The sequence below is a fragment of the Carcharodon carcharias genome, chromosome 3 (assembly GCF_017639515.1).
Source record: "Carcharodon carcharias isolate sCarCar2 chromosome 3, sCarCar2.pri, whole genome shotgun sequence".
Taxonomy (NCBI): Eukaryota; Metazoa; Chordata; class Chondrichthyes; order Lamniformes; family Lamnidae; genus Carcharodon; species Carcharodon carcharias.
This window is the reverse complement of record NC_054469.1, coordinates 9,444,367-9,460,273: the sequence shown is the minus strand read 5'-3', so window position 1 is coordinate 9,460,273 and position 15,907 is coordinate 9,444,367. Positions and strand designations below refer to the sequence as shown.

The 15,907-nt window shown below is 52.6% G+C and overlaps 1 protein-coding gene across 3 annotated transcripts in view; it reads left to right on the top strand.

Moving 5' to 3' along the window:
- LOC121276468 (transmembrane protein 249-like) overlaps positions 1–15,139 on the top strand; it is a 98,922-nt gene extending 83,783 nt beyond the window's left edge. For all 3 annotated transcript variants that reach the window (XM_041184905.1, XM_041184906.1, XM_041184904.1), the window contains 2 exons: positions 13,570–13,716; positions 14,715–15,139. In XM_041184905.1, coding sequence (XP_041040839.1) covers positions 13,570–13,675 — 106 coding nt within the window. In that variant the 3' untranslated portion in view covers positions 13,676–13,716; positions 14,715–15,139. The remainder of the gene's footprint in view (positions 1–13,569; positions 13,717–14,714) is intronic.
- The last annotated feature ends 768 nt before the right edge of the window (positions 15,140–15,907 follow it).

Below are 15,907 nucleotides of genomic sequence, written 5' to 3'. Positions count from 1 at the left end.
TACCTCAATATGAGGTGCAGTGCCGAAGGAGGCTCCGACTCTCAAGGGGGACAGTCAACTATATCTGTCAGATGATTGGGCCTGAGATCTCTGCTAACTGTGTGGGTGGACACTCCATGCCAGTGGATCCAAAAGTCACAGCTGCCCTCAACTTCTATGCCGCTGGCTCCTTCCAGGGCTCGGTGGGTGATCTTTGTGGTGTCTCCCAATCAACTGTCCACACTTGTGTCAAGCAGGTTACAGATGCTCTGTCCAGGCTTGCATTGACCTTCATTCACTAACATTGGGACCCAGCAGGTCAGACACAGTGAGCCAGAGGCTTCACAGCTATTGCTGGCTTCCCCCATGTCTAGGGTGCTATAGACTCTACACACGTGGCCATCAAGGCACCAGCAGGTGAGCCCGGTGCCTTTGTCAACAGGAAGGGCTTCCACTCCATGAACGTGCAGATAGTGTGTGAACACAGGATGCTGATTCTGCAAGCCTGCACAAGGTACCCATGCAGCTCCCACGACGCCTAACATCTGACATCCTGACACTCCCAGATGCCGGGGCTCTTCAGTGCTCCAGCCCGATTGGATGGATGGCTGCTGGGTGACAAGGGCTCTCCACTCAGAAGGTGTCTCATGATGCCTCTCCACCATCCAAGAACAGAAGCTGAGCAGCGCTACTATAGGAGATCATGTGTCGGTGATAGTGGTTGCATGCTGCACTCTCCACAATCTTATGTTAGAAAGGGGGGTCGCAGTGGACGATGAAAATGTCAACACAGCGGCTGCAGCTGGATGAGTCCAGCAGAGAGTCCAAGGATGAGCACGCACAGGGAAATGCTGAGGGGGTAGATGCTGGTCCAGGCATGCTGCAGGGAGGCAGGGCCACCTGGGAGGCTTTAACCCAACGATCCTTCAACTAGCACACCACAGTTAGACCTCCAGGACAAGCCTGGGTAGTAGGCTCCATACTCGATACCTAAGTGCCAAATCTGCCAGGTTAGGAACAGTAACTAAGGGCCTTGTTAATAAAGCTGAATTTTCTACAAAGCACTGGTAACATTTTTGGAAACTACGCACATGCAGAAGAAAAGAGGCACCCTCAGCCATGGTCACATGTCTGAATTTAATATCGCAGGCAAAGAAACTTAAGCCTAAAAAATGACAAGGGTGTTCCAATTCAAAGCAAATTATAAAGACCTCATCTCGGGCCAACACAAAAGCACCAGTGATAAACCCGTGGTGTGCCTCAGGTGCCTTATGTTTATGTTTCCGGGTGCTACGTCTTGGTGCTGCCCCATCGCTGGGACTGGCACCTGAGACAGCCTGCCCATTCTGCTGTCCTGTGGGCCCCAAAGACCCTGGCGGCCGTCCTCTGGCCTGAGGAGCCTGTGCTGGCCCCTCCTGGAAGGAATCTGCCAGTTCCACAGCTGGCATCTCCCCAGTCATTGCAGCCTCACCGGACGATCCGGTCGCTAGGAGAGGGGTGGAGGAGCTGCCACCCTCATCCGGAGCGCCCTGAGAGGTGCCCGCGGAGATGACAGGCAGCTGCTGCGTCGACGTGAGGTTGTTTCGGACCTCCCTGCTCACCATGGCTGGATGGGCACCGAGCTGGGAAACTTGGTGCCCAGACCATCTCCCACCCTAGTACTGACCAGCTGAGGTCAGTGCCGATATGAGGGCTTACTGATCCGAGCATCCCCAGGAAGCCCAGATGGGTCTCCTGGAGGAGCCTCTCCACGAGAGTCGCCAGTCTCTCGCATATGGTGCTCGCATATGTGGCTCATTGTTTTGGCGATCGTCCATGTGGACTCCTCCACCACGGAGACCAAGCCAAGCATAGCCTCATGTATCTCCCCCAGATGCTCCCGCACACCCGGCCGCATTTCCTGCCCCTGCTGTATCACAGAGGACACCAGAGGTACATCATGAGGCACCGACTGAGTATGTGCCTGGGCCCCTGCAGCCCTCCAACAGCTGGCGCCATGGGCACTCTCTGTCTCTGCCAGCTCCTCCAGCAACTGTGAAGTGCCCTCACCGCTGTGCCCCGGGACACTAGCTAATGTTCTAATTCCCACCGAGGTGGTAGTATCTGTGCTGGTGCCTGCCTGGCGGAGATGGTGTGACATTGGTGAGACTTCAGGGCCCTCAGGTGTGATAGGGAGCCTCTGCTGCTCCTCCTCCCAGCCCTGTTCTAATGATGCTGAAAGGAAGAACAAGGACATTGGATCAGTTAATGTGGAGACAATGACAATGTGCATCCCTGCCCCCAGATCATTATGCGCTCATCCTTCCATAAGCAATGGTTAAGCCATGTTGCAAACTTCAATCACTGAACATTCTGCACTGCCATGGCTGTTGTGAGAACAATGCTGACCTCACCGCTGGACATACATACCTGGCCGTGGTACCCCAGCCTCACTGACACCGGTGGACCTAGGCGCATGGCGCCTCTCCAGATCCAGGGCCTCCTGCTCAAACCGGCTGAGAATGGCTAACTGTGCCTGGCCACCATCAGTCCTCCCACACTCTGCAGCAGTATGAACATTCTTCTCCTGAAAAGGAGAGACGAGCATTGATTAGTGCAAATTGTACATGGAAACTCTTCACGGACGGCCCACCCCAACCAGAGTGGGACATATCAGGGCTCCAGTGCCTCCTCACTCTGCTGCTGTCAAACACTCACACAAAAATACTAGGCCTGCTCCCCACCCCCTCATCTCTCCTCCCCCCCCCCCCCCACCCCGGCCATATGCTGCCTACATCACATTAGGCACCACATGGTATAACCTTCCATAGCCAGGAGGTGCAAACACGTGGAGCGCAGAGGGCAGCAGATCGATCGGTGCCATGCCACCTTGAAACTCCCCTCCCAGCGTGTCATCACCCTGACTTTGACATGTCCTGGAGTTCCAGCACTGCGCCTAGGTGCAGCTCCTCCAGGTTGCCCCCAAACCAGTCATGAGGATCTCAGTGTACCACATGCTGCGGGGGCAGAACCCATCCCTTCACCACCCTCTCAGGGTGACCTCAGCATGGGCAATATCTGCTGGCCCACCCAGCGAAGGACACATCTTGTCAATGATTCAATGCAGCCACTACACTCAGACCTGTTGGGCTATTGGTGGGGGGTATGTAGCAGTGGGGAAAGCCAAACTGTTGGGTTAAGTGACCAATGCCAACATTGTCCTCACCCTGCCAGAGCACAGCAAGTCATGGAAGCGCTTGCGACACTGGATCCAGGTGCGCCGCACCACGTCACGAGAGCTCACCACCTCTGCCATCTCCTCCCAGGCACGTTTCATCATGTGGGGGGGCCTCCTCCTCCCGTCCTGGGGAACCAGGAAATCCCACCGTGTTCCCACCTCCTTGAGGAGGGCAGCAAGGCAGTCATTGGAAAAACGAGGGGCGCACCGGCCCACCCCACCTTAACCTCCGGCCTGGCCTGCCCCGATGGCCTACCTTCCGGCCTGGCCTGCCCCGATGACCTACCCTCCGGCCTGGCCTGCCCCGATGACCTACCCTCCAGCCTGGCCTGCCCCGATGACCTACCCTCCAGCCTGGCCTGCCCCAATGGCCTACCCTCCGGTCTGGTCTGCCCCAATGGCCTACCCTCCGGCCTGGCCTGCCCCAATGGCCTACCCTCCGGCCTGGTCTGCCCTGATGGCCTACCCTCCAGACTTGTGTCACCTCCATTGCCCTTCACCCAGCCGGGCCTTAATTGGCCCACCTGCGAAAAATGGTGGCACAGACCCGATCATGGGCAGCGATCGGGTCTGTACCCGCCCGCTCCACTCCCCCACCCCCCACAAGCCAGAATATTCAGCCCCCCCTCCCCCCACCCAGGGTCTGGTGTAACCAAGATTCTATACAATTGAAGCAAGGCTTCACTACTCCTGTACTTAAATCCTCTTGCGATAAAGGCTAACATACCATTGGCCTTCCTAATTGCCTGCTGCACCATTCACTGCTGGCCAACTTGAAAATGCCCCATTTATGCCAACTCTCTGCTTCCTGTCTGTAAATCAATCCTCTATCCATGCTAACATATCATCACACCCCATGAGCTCTTACCTTGCTTATTAGCTTCTTGTATGGCATCTTATTGACAGCCTTTTGAAATCCAAATATATTACACTTGCCTGGTTGAGTGCAGCTCCAACAACACCCAAGAAGCTGGACACCGTCCAGGGCAAAGCAGCTCACTTGATTGGCACCACTTCCACAAAACAATCACTCGCTGCACCACCGATGCACAGTAGCAGCAGTGTCTACAAGATGCACTGCAGGAACTCTCCAAGGCTCCTCAGACCCTTCCAAACCCACGACCACTACCATCTAGAAGGACAAGGGCAGCAGATGGATGGGAACACCACCACCTGGAAGTTCCCCTCCAAGTCGCTCACCATCCTGACTTGGAAATATATCGGCCGTTCCTTCACTGTCGCTGGGTCAAAATCCAGGAACTCCCTTCTTAACAGCACTGTGGGTGTACCTATAGCTCAATACCACCTTTTCAAGGGCAACTAGGGATGGATAATAAATGCTGGCCCAGCCAGTGAAGCCCACATCCAGTAAATGAATAAAAAAAAAAGTTGGTTTAGTGGCAAATTTTGCTTTATAACGTCCCTGTGACATGCCTGAAGACATTTATTGTGTTAAAGGTGCTACATAAATACAAGTTGTTGTTGCTGGATTTGTATTGTGCAACACACTTCTTTGATTACCTCCCTGTGTGTAGGATTATCCATTAACAGCCCAGTTTCCTGTGGTCAGTTTATTTCTCAATCCTTTGAAGTTTGCCTTGTCTATTTTTAAAACCCTGTGACTTTCCCTTCTGCCTTCTCAAATCAACTGTCAAACTCAAATCGTATTATGTTCGTTATTCACCAGAATGGTCACTTACCATCATGTTATTAACTCACTCTGGTTCGTTACTCATCACTGAATCTAGTTTGGCCTGTTCCTTTGTCAGTTTTAAAGGTATTGTTCCAGGAACCTGTCCTGAATGCATTCCATAAATTCACTTTGAGCTGTTGCACTCGAAAGTGCACTTCCTGTTACTCTGATTGAAATGCCTCCTCTCCATGGCTGTCAATTATGTTACTCCTCCATCTTTCCCAATTTCCCGGCCTTACTGGAATATCCTATAGGCTGGAATGTTAAAACTCCCAGCCACGGTTCAGCTTGCAGATGGATCTCTACATTGGCAACGACCTCATGTACTTTAAGCTGAATTTGAGACTCTAACTCACTTGTTTTATTTCAGACAGTTGACTGTTGCTGAAAAGAGACACGTTGCTGAAGCTTTTCGTCTTACACTCAACAGGCCAAACACAAGAACGCCAAATTTCAACTTGTCAACCAGTCAGCACCCTTTTCTTCTGTAGTGTAAATTGTTGTGATTGTTTGAAATTTGGCCTTCTTGTGTTTGTCCTGATGAGTGCAAGGTGAAAAGCTTCAGCGACGTGTCTTTGTTTTATTTCCTATGCCTTGCACATTTATTTATGCAACTGTTCCCACCCAGCCTTGTCACAAAGGTGCTCTTCTCATACTTGCTGTTGCTGATTCTCTGTGGGTTGTTGTAATTGCAGCTTCCCTATCTTATTTTCAACACTCCTGCTTTCTCTTTAACAGGTATTTTATAAGAGTGAGCATCTCCAATGTGTGAGCAATGGAACATCCATCATTTGAGAGTTAGGAGCCAGTACTTGTTTGAAAGTTAGGGAGTTTCCCTCATTTGTGAGTTAGGGAGTGTCCCTCACTTGTGAGTTAGGGACTGTCTGTTATTTCTGAGTTAGAGAGCAACATCCTATGACGATTGGTGTTTCTTTGCTGAGTTGAAACTCCAACTCCTCAAATCACTGCACTAAAACTGATATACAACCTTATCCTGGAGTTCTTTTTAACTGCTCCTGGGGTGCCTTTCCATAAGCGACACCTTCTAACCAACAAATAGTCCAGCTATGAGCCGAAATAGTTAAACCGGGGCATCAAAGCAGAGCACGATTCTCAAATCCATTCACTTTTACAAAGGGCAGCAATTAGAGAAACAGAAAGATTTGAAGTGATATAAACAAGACCAATTGTAACATAGAATCCCTCACCTCCCCAGGAATGTTCGAAAGCATTCACAGTAACTGAGTGGATGAGAATCCCATCTCCATTATTTCTTTATAAAGTCGAGGCAGGAATTTTCCCAGCACCTCTGTGGAAGTTTCCCCCACCCTGCAGCAGGACCAGCAAGCCATTGAAATCTCAATCAAGATGGACTGATGAAAGGAAAACTGTGTTTGCCAAATCTGTTAGAGCTGTTCGAGGGTAGGCACGGGGGAAACCACTGGATGTAGCATATTTGAATTTTCAGAATGCACTCGATAAGTTGCCTTGCAGGAAATTGTTACACAATATTAGATCCTTTGGGATTGGGCATAATGATTTAGTATGGATTGAGAGTAGGAATAAACAGGTCATTTTCATGTGGAGTACCGCAAGGGTCAGTACTGGGACTCAGCTGTTTACAATCCATATTAATGATATAGACAAAAAGACAGAGCTCAATATCTCCAAGCTTTCTTTATTCATTCACGGGATGTGGGCATCGTTGGCTGGGCGACGTTTATTGTCCATCCCTAGTTGCCCTTGAGAAGGTGATGGCAATCTGCCTTCTTGAACCGCTGCAGTCCATGTGGTGTAGGTACACCCACAGTGCTGTTAGGGAGGGAGTTCCAGGATTTTGACCCAGCGACAGTGAAGGAACGGCAATATATTTCGAAGTCAGGATGGTGAGTGACTTGAAGGAGAACCTGCAGGTGGTGGTGTTCCCATCTATCTGCTGCCCTTGTCCTTCTAGATGGTAATGGTCGTGGGTTTGGAAGGTGCTGTCTAAGGAGTCTTGGTGAATTCCTTCAGTGCATCTTGTAGATGGTACACACTGCTGCTACTGTGCGTTGGTGGTGAAGGGAGTGAATGTTTGTGGATGTGGTGCCAATCAAGCGGGCTGCTTTGTCCTAGATAGTGTCTTGAGTATTGTGGGAGCTGCACGCATCCAGTCAAGTGGGCAGTATTCCATCACACTCCTGACTTGTGTCTTGTAGATGGTGGACAGGCTTTGGGGAGTCAGGAGGTGAGTTACCCGTCGCACAATTCCTAGCCTCTGACTGCTCTTGTAACCACAGTATTTATATGGCTACTCCAGTTCAGTTTCTGGTCAATGATAACCCCCAGGATGTTGAAAGTGGGGGATTCAGTGATGGTAATGTCATTGAACATCAAGGGGCAATGGTTAGATTCTCTCTTGATGGTCATTGCCTGGCACTTGTTTGGCACGAATGTTACTTGCCACTTGGCAGCCCAAGCCTGGATATTGTCCAGGTCTTGCTGCATTTGGACATGGACTGCTTCAGTATCTGTGGAGTTGCAAATGGTGCTGAACATTGTGCAATCATCAGTGAACATCCCCACTTCTGACCTTATGATGGAAGGAAGGTCATTGATGAAGCAGCTGAAGATGGTTAGGCCTAGGACACTAACCTGAGGAACTCCTGCAGCGATGTCCTGGAACTGAGGTGATTGACCTTCAACAACCACAACCATCTTCCTTTGTGCTAGGTATGACTCCAACCCGACTGGAGAGTTTCCCCCTAATTCTCTTTGACTCCAGTTTTGCTTGGGCTCCTTGATGCCACACTCGGTCAAATGCTGCCTTGTCGTCAAGGGCAGTCACTCTCACCTCACCTCGGGAGTTCAGATCTTTTGTCCATGTTTGAACCAAGGCTGTAATGAGGTCAGAAGCTGAGTGACCCTGGCAGAACCCGAACTGGGCATCAGTGAGCAGGTTATTGCTAAGCAAGTACCACTTGATAGCACTGTTGATGACCCCTTTCATCATTTACTGATGATCGAGAATGGACTGATGGAGCGGTAATTGGCTGAGTTGAATTGTCCTGCTTTTTGTGCACAGGACATACCTGGGCAATTTTCCACAAGCGCCAGAGTTGTAGCTGTACTGGAACAGCTTGGCTAGGGGCGCGGCAAGTTCTGGAGCACAAGTCTTCAGTACTATGGCCGGAATGTTGTCAGGGCCCATAGCCTTTGCAGTATCCAGTGCCTTCAGCCATTTCTTGATATCACTTGGAGTGAATCGAATTGGCTGAAGACTGGCATCTGTGATGCTGCAGACCTCTGAAGTTTGCTGATGATAGAAAGCTAGGTGGGAAAACAAGCTTGAGGAGGATTTGGAGGCTGCAAAGAAACGTAGACAGGTTAAGTGATTGAACAAGGTGATGGCAGTTAGAGCATAATGTATGGAACTGTGAAATTACCCACTTTGGAAGGAAGATTTGAAAAGCAAATTTTTTTTAGAAGGTGAGAGACCAGCAAATGGCATTCAGAGGGATCTAGATATCCTTTTCCATGAATCACAGCAAGTTAACATGCAGGTACAGCAAGCAATTAGGAAAGCAAAAGGTCTGGTAGCCTTTACTGAAAGGGAGTTAGTGTATAAGAGTAAGGAAGTCTTGCTGTAATTACATAGGGCTTTGGTGAGACCACACCTGGAAAACTGTGCAGAGCTTTGGTCTCTATCTCAGGAAGGATATATGTACCTTAGAGAGGGTGCAACAAAGGTTCACTGGATTGATTCCTGAGATGAAAGGGAGTTCCTGTGAAGAGAGATTGAATAAATTGGGCACATATTCTCTGGAGTTCAGAGCAGGTTGCACCTCACCCATCCCCCTTACCTGACACCAGCCTTTGCTGTAAAAGCTGCTGGGCTACCCACCTGACGTGGGTAAAGCAAGGCTGGGGGTGGAAAGTGGCCCTGAAACGGCCATTAATTAGCCACTCAATAGGTCCAATGCTTCCACCCAGCATCCCACTGTAAAATAGGAGACAGGTCCTTAAAGTAACTTCAAGTCTGTGTAATACTAAACAACTGCCAGCAGATGGAGGCAGTGTCTGCGAAATGAAAGAAAGAAGCTCATCCGTCACACCATCCCCATCTGCTGGTTAATACTGAGTACCACAGGAAATTAAACTCAGCCAGATCATATTCTGAGCTTCAGGCTCTAAAGGGAGAGGGGAGCATTAATACACACTAAACAGTTACATGTTCATAGCAACATCGCAACAGGGGGAAGGTCATTCTGTCCCTTGAGCCTGTCATTCAGTTTAACCGTGGCTGATCTGTACCTTAACTCCATTTACCCACTTTGGTTTCGTATCTTTTAACATTCTTACCTGACTAAAATCTTAGCCAGTCTCAGTCTTGATAGTTCCAATTGACCTCCAAGTCTCAACAGCATTTGAGGAGAGAGTTCCAGATTTCATTTTGTGTGAAGAAGTTTTTCCTTAGGTCACCGCTGAAAGGCCTATCCGTAATATTAATGTTATGTCCTGGACTCCCCCTCACCCACCAGAGGAAGTAGTTTCTCTTTCTCGACGCCATCAAATCTGTTAATTAATCTTCAACGTCTCAGTTTGATCACCCTTTAATCTTCTATACCTAGGAATACCAGCCCAGAATATGGAACCTGTCCTTATCTTCAAGGCTTAAGTTCGATAGATTTTTGATTGACAAGGGAATCAAGGGTTTTGGGGGCGGTGGTGGGTAGGGGTGGGGGGGGAGGGTGGGTGACGGTGGGGGGCAGACAGGAAAGTAGAGTTGAGACCACAATCAGATCAGCCATGATCTTATTGAGTGACAGAGCAGGAGTGAGGGGCCAAATGGCCTAGTCCTGCTCTGAAGTCCTATGTTTCTATAATTTAACCCTTTAAGACCAATATAATTTGAGTTTTTAAAATTAATTCACAGGATGTGGGCTTTGTTGGCTGGGCCAGCATTTATCGCCCATTCCTCGTTGCCCCTTGAGAAGGTGGTGGTGAGCTGCCTTCTTGAACCGCTGCAGTCCATGTGGTGTAGGTACGCCCACAGTGCTGTTAGGGAGGGAGTTCCAGGATTTTGACCCAGCGACAGTGAAGGAACGGCCGATATATTTCCAAGTCAGGCTGGTGGGTGACTTGGAGGGGAACTTGCAGGTGGTGGTGTTCCCATCCATCTGCTGCCCTTGTCCTTCTAGATGGTGGTGGTCGTGGGTTTGGAAGATGCTGTCGAAGGAGCCTTGGTGAGTTTCTGCAGTGCATCTTGTAGATGGTACACACTGCTGCTACTGTGTGTCAGTGGTGGAGGGAGAGAATGTTTGTGGATGTGGTGCCAATCAAGCGGGGCTGCTTTGTCCTAGATGGTGTCAAGCTTCTTGAGTGTTGGGGGAGCTGCGCTCACCCAGGACTGCAGCATCAAGTGGAGCATCAATGCTGGAATGGGCTGGTTGGGTGAGTGGATGGGTTTATTAAAACACCTTCATGGTGGCAGTGCCATGTGATGATGATACAAAAAAAATTAATCATAATCCATGAAATAGTTACAGAGACTTGCACAGTTGTGAACATTTCCGTTTACAAATAATTACAACACGTTGCAAAATTCAGGTCTCCCTAACTCCCAGAATAACAATGAAAGGTCCACTGCTCTCTGCACTCTGCTCTCTGCACTCTGTTCTCTGCATTAAATTCCATAGGTCAGATATTGTCAGGTTGAGTTAATTAAATTATCAATCATTTGCATCTTATTCATAAACATAAATAATGATTACAAACTGCTTATGAATATTAATAAAGGGTCTGTTTCTGTGTTCTTTGTCTAATGTAATCCTGATGAATCTATGCTACACCCACTCCAAGACCAATATATCCTTCCTGAGATGTGGCATCTAGAACTGAACACCGTTTCCTAAATGGGGTCTAACCAGAGCTTCATGTCAGTGTAACAAAACTTCCACTGCCCCTCCCCCCACCATCACCAGAGAGAAAAATTCATCATCTTTTTAATGATGTTTTTGCACCTGTGCACCAGCCTTTGTGAATACTCTGCTTCAGCCTCTAGGTCTCTGCCCCTTCATACTCGCCAGCCTCTCTCCATTTAGGAAGTTCTCTGACCTAACTTGCTGAGGTCCAAAGTGAGTGACCTCACTTTTCCCCAGTTTTGTCCACTCAGTGCGATTCCCCGGACATAAGAAGCTTGGGGCGGGCTGCTGACTCGCCGTTTCCTGGTTTACACTGCTGCGCAGAGTCACGCTGGACACCAGTGTCTGTCTGCGTGTGTGATAGTGAGAGAGAGAGAGAGAGAGAGAGAGAGCAAGGGAGGGGAAGGCACTGCCAACCTGCCCAGTGGGGCCTGAAAAGATCCCAAAGTTGCCACATTCTGACTGGCTGCAGAAAGACAACAAATAGCGTTTGATGTGATCCGTAACCCGAACCTGTCGCCAACAGAGAGCGGCGACACGATCAGCTTCAGCAGCTGCCAGCTGGGCAGGGGGAGGTGGGTGGGGGGGGGTGGTTGGTCCCGATTGAATCGGCCCCTCCGCCAAGCGACTGGAATGAAGTTAATGAGATCGGTGCTGCGTGAAGCAGTCAGTCACTGGCCAATTCAACCATGAGAACCCCCTTCACACTCCCGTCAGGACAAGCTCCTGCAGGTGGAATGCGACAGCCACGTCCTGTCGCACGTAAATTAGCCCACCTTGCCCTTGCCTCCCCTCCCCACCCCCCAACAACCCCCCCTCCCTCCCTCCACCCCCACCACCACCACCACCGTACCCCCCCCACCCCCCCAACAACCCCCCTCTCTCCCTCCCCCACCACCACCACCACCACCGTACCCCCCCCACCCCCCCAACAACCCCCCTCCCTCCCTCCCCCCCCACCCCCACCACCACCACCACCGTACCCCCCAACAACCCCCCCAACAACCCCCCTCTCTCCCTCCTCCCCCACCACCACCACCACCGTACCCACCCCACCCCCCCAACAACCCCCCTCCCTCCCTCCCACCCCCACCACCACCACCGTACCCCCCCCACCCCCCAACAACCCCCCTCTCTCCCTCCCCCACCACCACCACCACCGTACCCCCCCCACCCCCCCAACAACCCCCCTCCCTCCCTCCCACCCCCACCACCACCACCGTACCCCCCCCACCCCCCAACAACCCCCCTCTCTCCCTCCTCCCCCACCACCACCACCACCGTACCCCCCCACCCCCCAACAACCCCCCTCCCTCCCTCCCACCACCACCACCACCACCACCGTACCCCCCCCACCCCCCCAACAACCCCCCTCCCTCCCCCCTCCACCACCACCCCCACCACCGTACCCCCCCCACCCCCCAACAACCCCCTCTCTCCCTCCTCCCCCACCACCACCACCACCGTTACCCCCCCCACCCCCCAACAACCCCCCTCCCTCCCTCCCACCACCACCACCACCACCACCACCACTGTACCCCCCCCACCCCCCCAACAACCCCCCTCTCTCCCTCCTCCCCCACCCCCACCACCACCACCACCGTACCCCCCCCACCCCCCCAACAACCCCCCTCCCTCCCTCCCACCCCCACCACCACCACCGTACCCCCCCCCACCCCCCAACAACCCCCCTCTCTCCCTCCTCCCCCACCACCACCACCACCGTACCCCCCCCCACCCCACAACAAGCCCCCTCTCTCCCTCCCACCCCCACCACCACCACCGTACCCCCCCCACCCCCCAACAACCCCCCTCTCTCCCTCCTCCCCCACCACCACCACCGTACCCCCCCCACCCCCCAACAACCCCCCTCTCTCCCTCCCTCCCCCACCACCACCACCACCGTACCCCCCCACCCCCCAACAACCCCCCTCTCTCCCTCCTCCCCCACCACCACCACCACCGTACCCCCCCCCACCCCCCAACAACCCCCCTCTCTCCCTCCCTCCCACCACCACCACCACCGTACCCCCCCCACCCCCCAACAACCCCCCTCTCTCCCTCCCTCCCACCACCACCACCACCGTACCCCCCCCACCCCCCAACAACCCCCCTCCCTCCCTCCCCCCCCCACCACCACCACCGTACCCCCCCCACCCCCCCAACAACCCCCCTCCCTCCCTCCCCCCCCCCCACCACCACCACCGTACCCCCCCCACCCCCCAACAACCCCCCTCTCTCCCTCCCTCCCCCACCACCACCACCACCGTAGCCCCCCCACCCCCCAACAACCCCCCTCTCTCCCTCCCCCCCCCACCACCACCACCGTAGCCCCCCCCCACCCCCCAACAACCCCCCTCTCTCCCTCCCCCCCCCCACCACCACCACCGTACCCCCCCCCACCCCCCAACAACCCCCCTCTCTCCCTCCCCCCCCCCACCACCACCACCGTACCCCCCCCCACCCCCCAACAACCCCCCTCCCTCCCTCCCCCCACCACCACCACCACCGTAGCCCCCCCACCCCCCAACAACCCCCCTCTCTCCCTCCCACCACCCCCCACCACCACCACCGTACCCCCCCCACCCCCCAACAACCCCCCTCTCTCCCTCCCCCCCACCACCACCACCACCACCGTACCCCCCCCACCCCCCAACAACCCCCCTCTCTCCCTCCCCCCCTCCACCCCCCCAACACACACAACTTGCTGCTTCCCCCCCCCCCACCCCTCTCGACCATATTTGCCCCAGGCAGAAGTTTATCCTTTTATTTTCCAGAGCCGTGTTGGGGACCCCGCATTCCGGGGATCGACTTCTCGGGAAAGATGCCAAGCCCTCGGACAGGGCGCAGAGGGGGGTTCGCTGGAAGGGGGACCAGGAATGAGGGAGGGGCTTCAGCCATGCAGAGAGAGCAGGAAAACTGGGGTGAGTCGCTCTCCTTGGAGGAGATTTAATTGAGGCGTCGAATATCATGAGGGTTTTTGACGGAGTGAATAAGGAGGAAGTGTTTCGGGTGGCAGGAGGATGGGTCACTGGAGGACGCAGGACTTAGGAAGATTAGCGAAAGATCCCCAGGGGGAGGTGAGGTGAAATGATTTAGCGCAGTGAGCTACTGTGATCTCGAATTCACTGCTTGAAGGAGCGGCGGAGGCAGGCTCAGTAAGAACTGACAAAAGGGAATGGATAAATACTTGAGAAGGTGAACCTTTTTTAAGGCTATGAGGGGAGAAGTTGAGGGGAGTGGGACTAATTGGATAGCAATTTCAAAGAGCTGGCACAGCCGCGATGGGCTGAATGGCCTCTTCTGTACCAGACTAAGGGAAGACTGGCCGGGGCTTCGCGGTGGCGCCTCACGCGGTTGAATAGCTGATCGTAACTATCAGCTTCAAATCACGTCAAACAATGGCCATTTAGGCAGGAGGGGTTCAGGGGAGGAGTGGGATAAATGGGCGGAGTGAGATGGGGTGGGGTGGGGTGGGGTGGGGGGGGGTGGGCTGTGCTGTGGGGAGGGTACACTATTTATCAGCTATTAGCAAATCCACTACTCCCATATGTTAGCTGTGCTTAGGAAGCTCTCTGCTGTTTAAGTGAGGAGCGCAACGTTGGGTGGCAGTCAGTAATGTGCTCTGGTTTCACTAGCTCAGTCAACAGACAGCTGTGATAAACACTGGGAGAAAACAGGGAGAACTAGGGAGTCAGATCCAGGAGGAGCATTGCATTACTAAGAATGGCAGAGTACATTACAGGAGAAGAATCGCATATGAAAGATTAACAGATTAAATTAGAGGGTGTGGCATCATATAACAGTGTATAGCCATGACACTGACATCTAGCCATGAAGACTTCCCAATAGGGTGGGCTTTCCATAAAAAAAACTAGACAAACTAACCATCTAATTTCCAATGCATCAATTTCCTCCTCAGCATCTGTAAAAGTGATGAAGGAATCATCAGTGGAGCCACCAAGTGACACCTAATCGATACTGACCTGCTCATCGATGCTCAGTTCAGGCTTTGCCAGAAGTACCCAGCTCCAGACCTCACTACAAACTCAATCCAGACATAGATCCAAAGCTGAATGATAGAGGAGAGAATAGCTGTCCTCACCGCCAAGGGTGGGCCTCTCAAAAGCCCTGACAAGGTTGATGTCAACGGGAAACCCATCTCATGACTAAAGTCATACTTGATGCAGAGTTAGATTGCTGTGTTGTTTTGGTGCTTTTGTTACCTCTGGACAATCCTGGGAGGCCTCCCATCTCCTACCCTCTGGAAACTTGAAGTCATCCAAAACTCTGCCGCCTATGTCCTAACTTACGCTGAGCTCCACTCACCTATCACCCACCGTGCTTGCTGACCTCCATTGGTTCCATATCCCCTCCCTATCTCTGGAATTTCCTCCCTAAACTCCTCTGCCTTTCTAGCTTCTTTTCCTCCTTTAAGACCCCCCCACCCCCCCAACCCTTAAAACCTACATTACTGGCCCCAAATGTTTGACCAACTGCCCTGAAATCTCCATGTGGCTCGGTGTCAAATATTGCTGGAGATGCAGGTGTTACATAAATGCAAGTTGTTGTTGTTAGTCCATACCTCATCTGGAGTTGCTTTCCACCCGGAGTCTCAGGAAGGATATCCAGGCCTGGGAGAAGCTGCAGCACAGATTCACCAGAGTGATGCAGGGGGCGAATAGCTTCACATCCTGAGAGAAAAAATGGATAAAGTCGGTCTGACTTCCCATGAGTTTAGAAGATCGAGGGGTGATTTAATCAAGGTGTTTGAAATGATGAAGGGATTCACTAGAATGGATACATTTCCTCTGGTGGGGACAATGCAGAACAGAGGGTATAGGATGGAATCATCTGGTGTTGGGCATCAGGATGGGTGGGGAATGGTGGTGGGGGTGGGGGGGAGTGGAAACAATTCGGAGTGAGGGGCAGACAGCGGTTTCATACCAGCGTGAAAGTACAGCGGGATCATCCGATGGTGTCCACCGTGGTGGAAGGTAAATCCCACTGGAGGCCGGCATGAACTCGATTTGTATCCTGCTAATGGGATGCAAAGTAAAGCTTGACTGGAATTGTACCCCCCCCTCTCCCCCCGGCCAGGCCAGATTTACCATT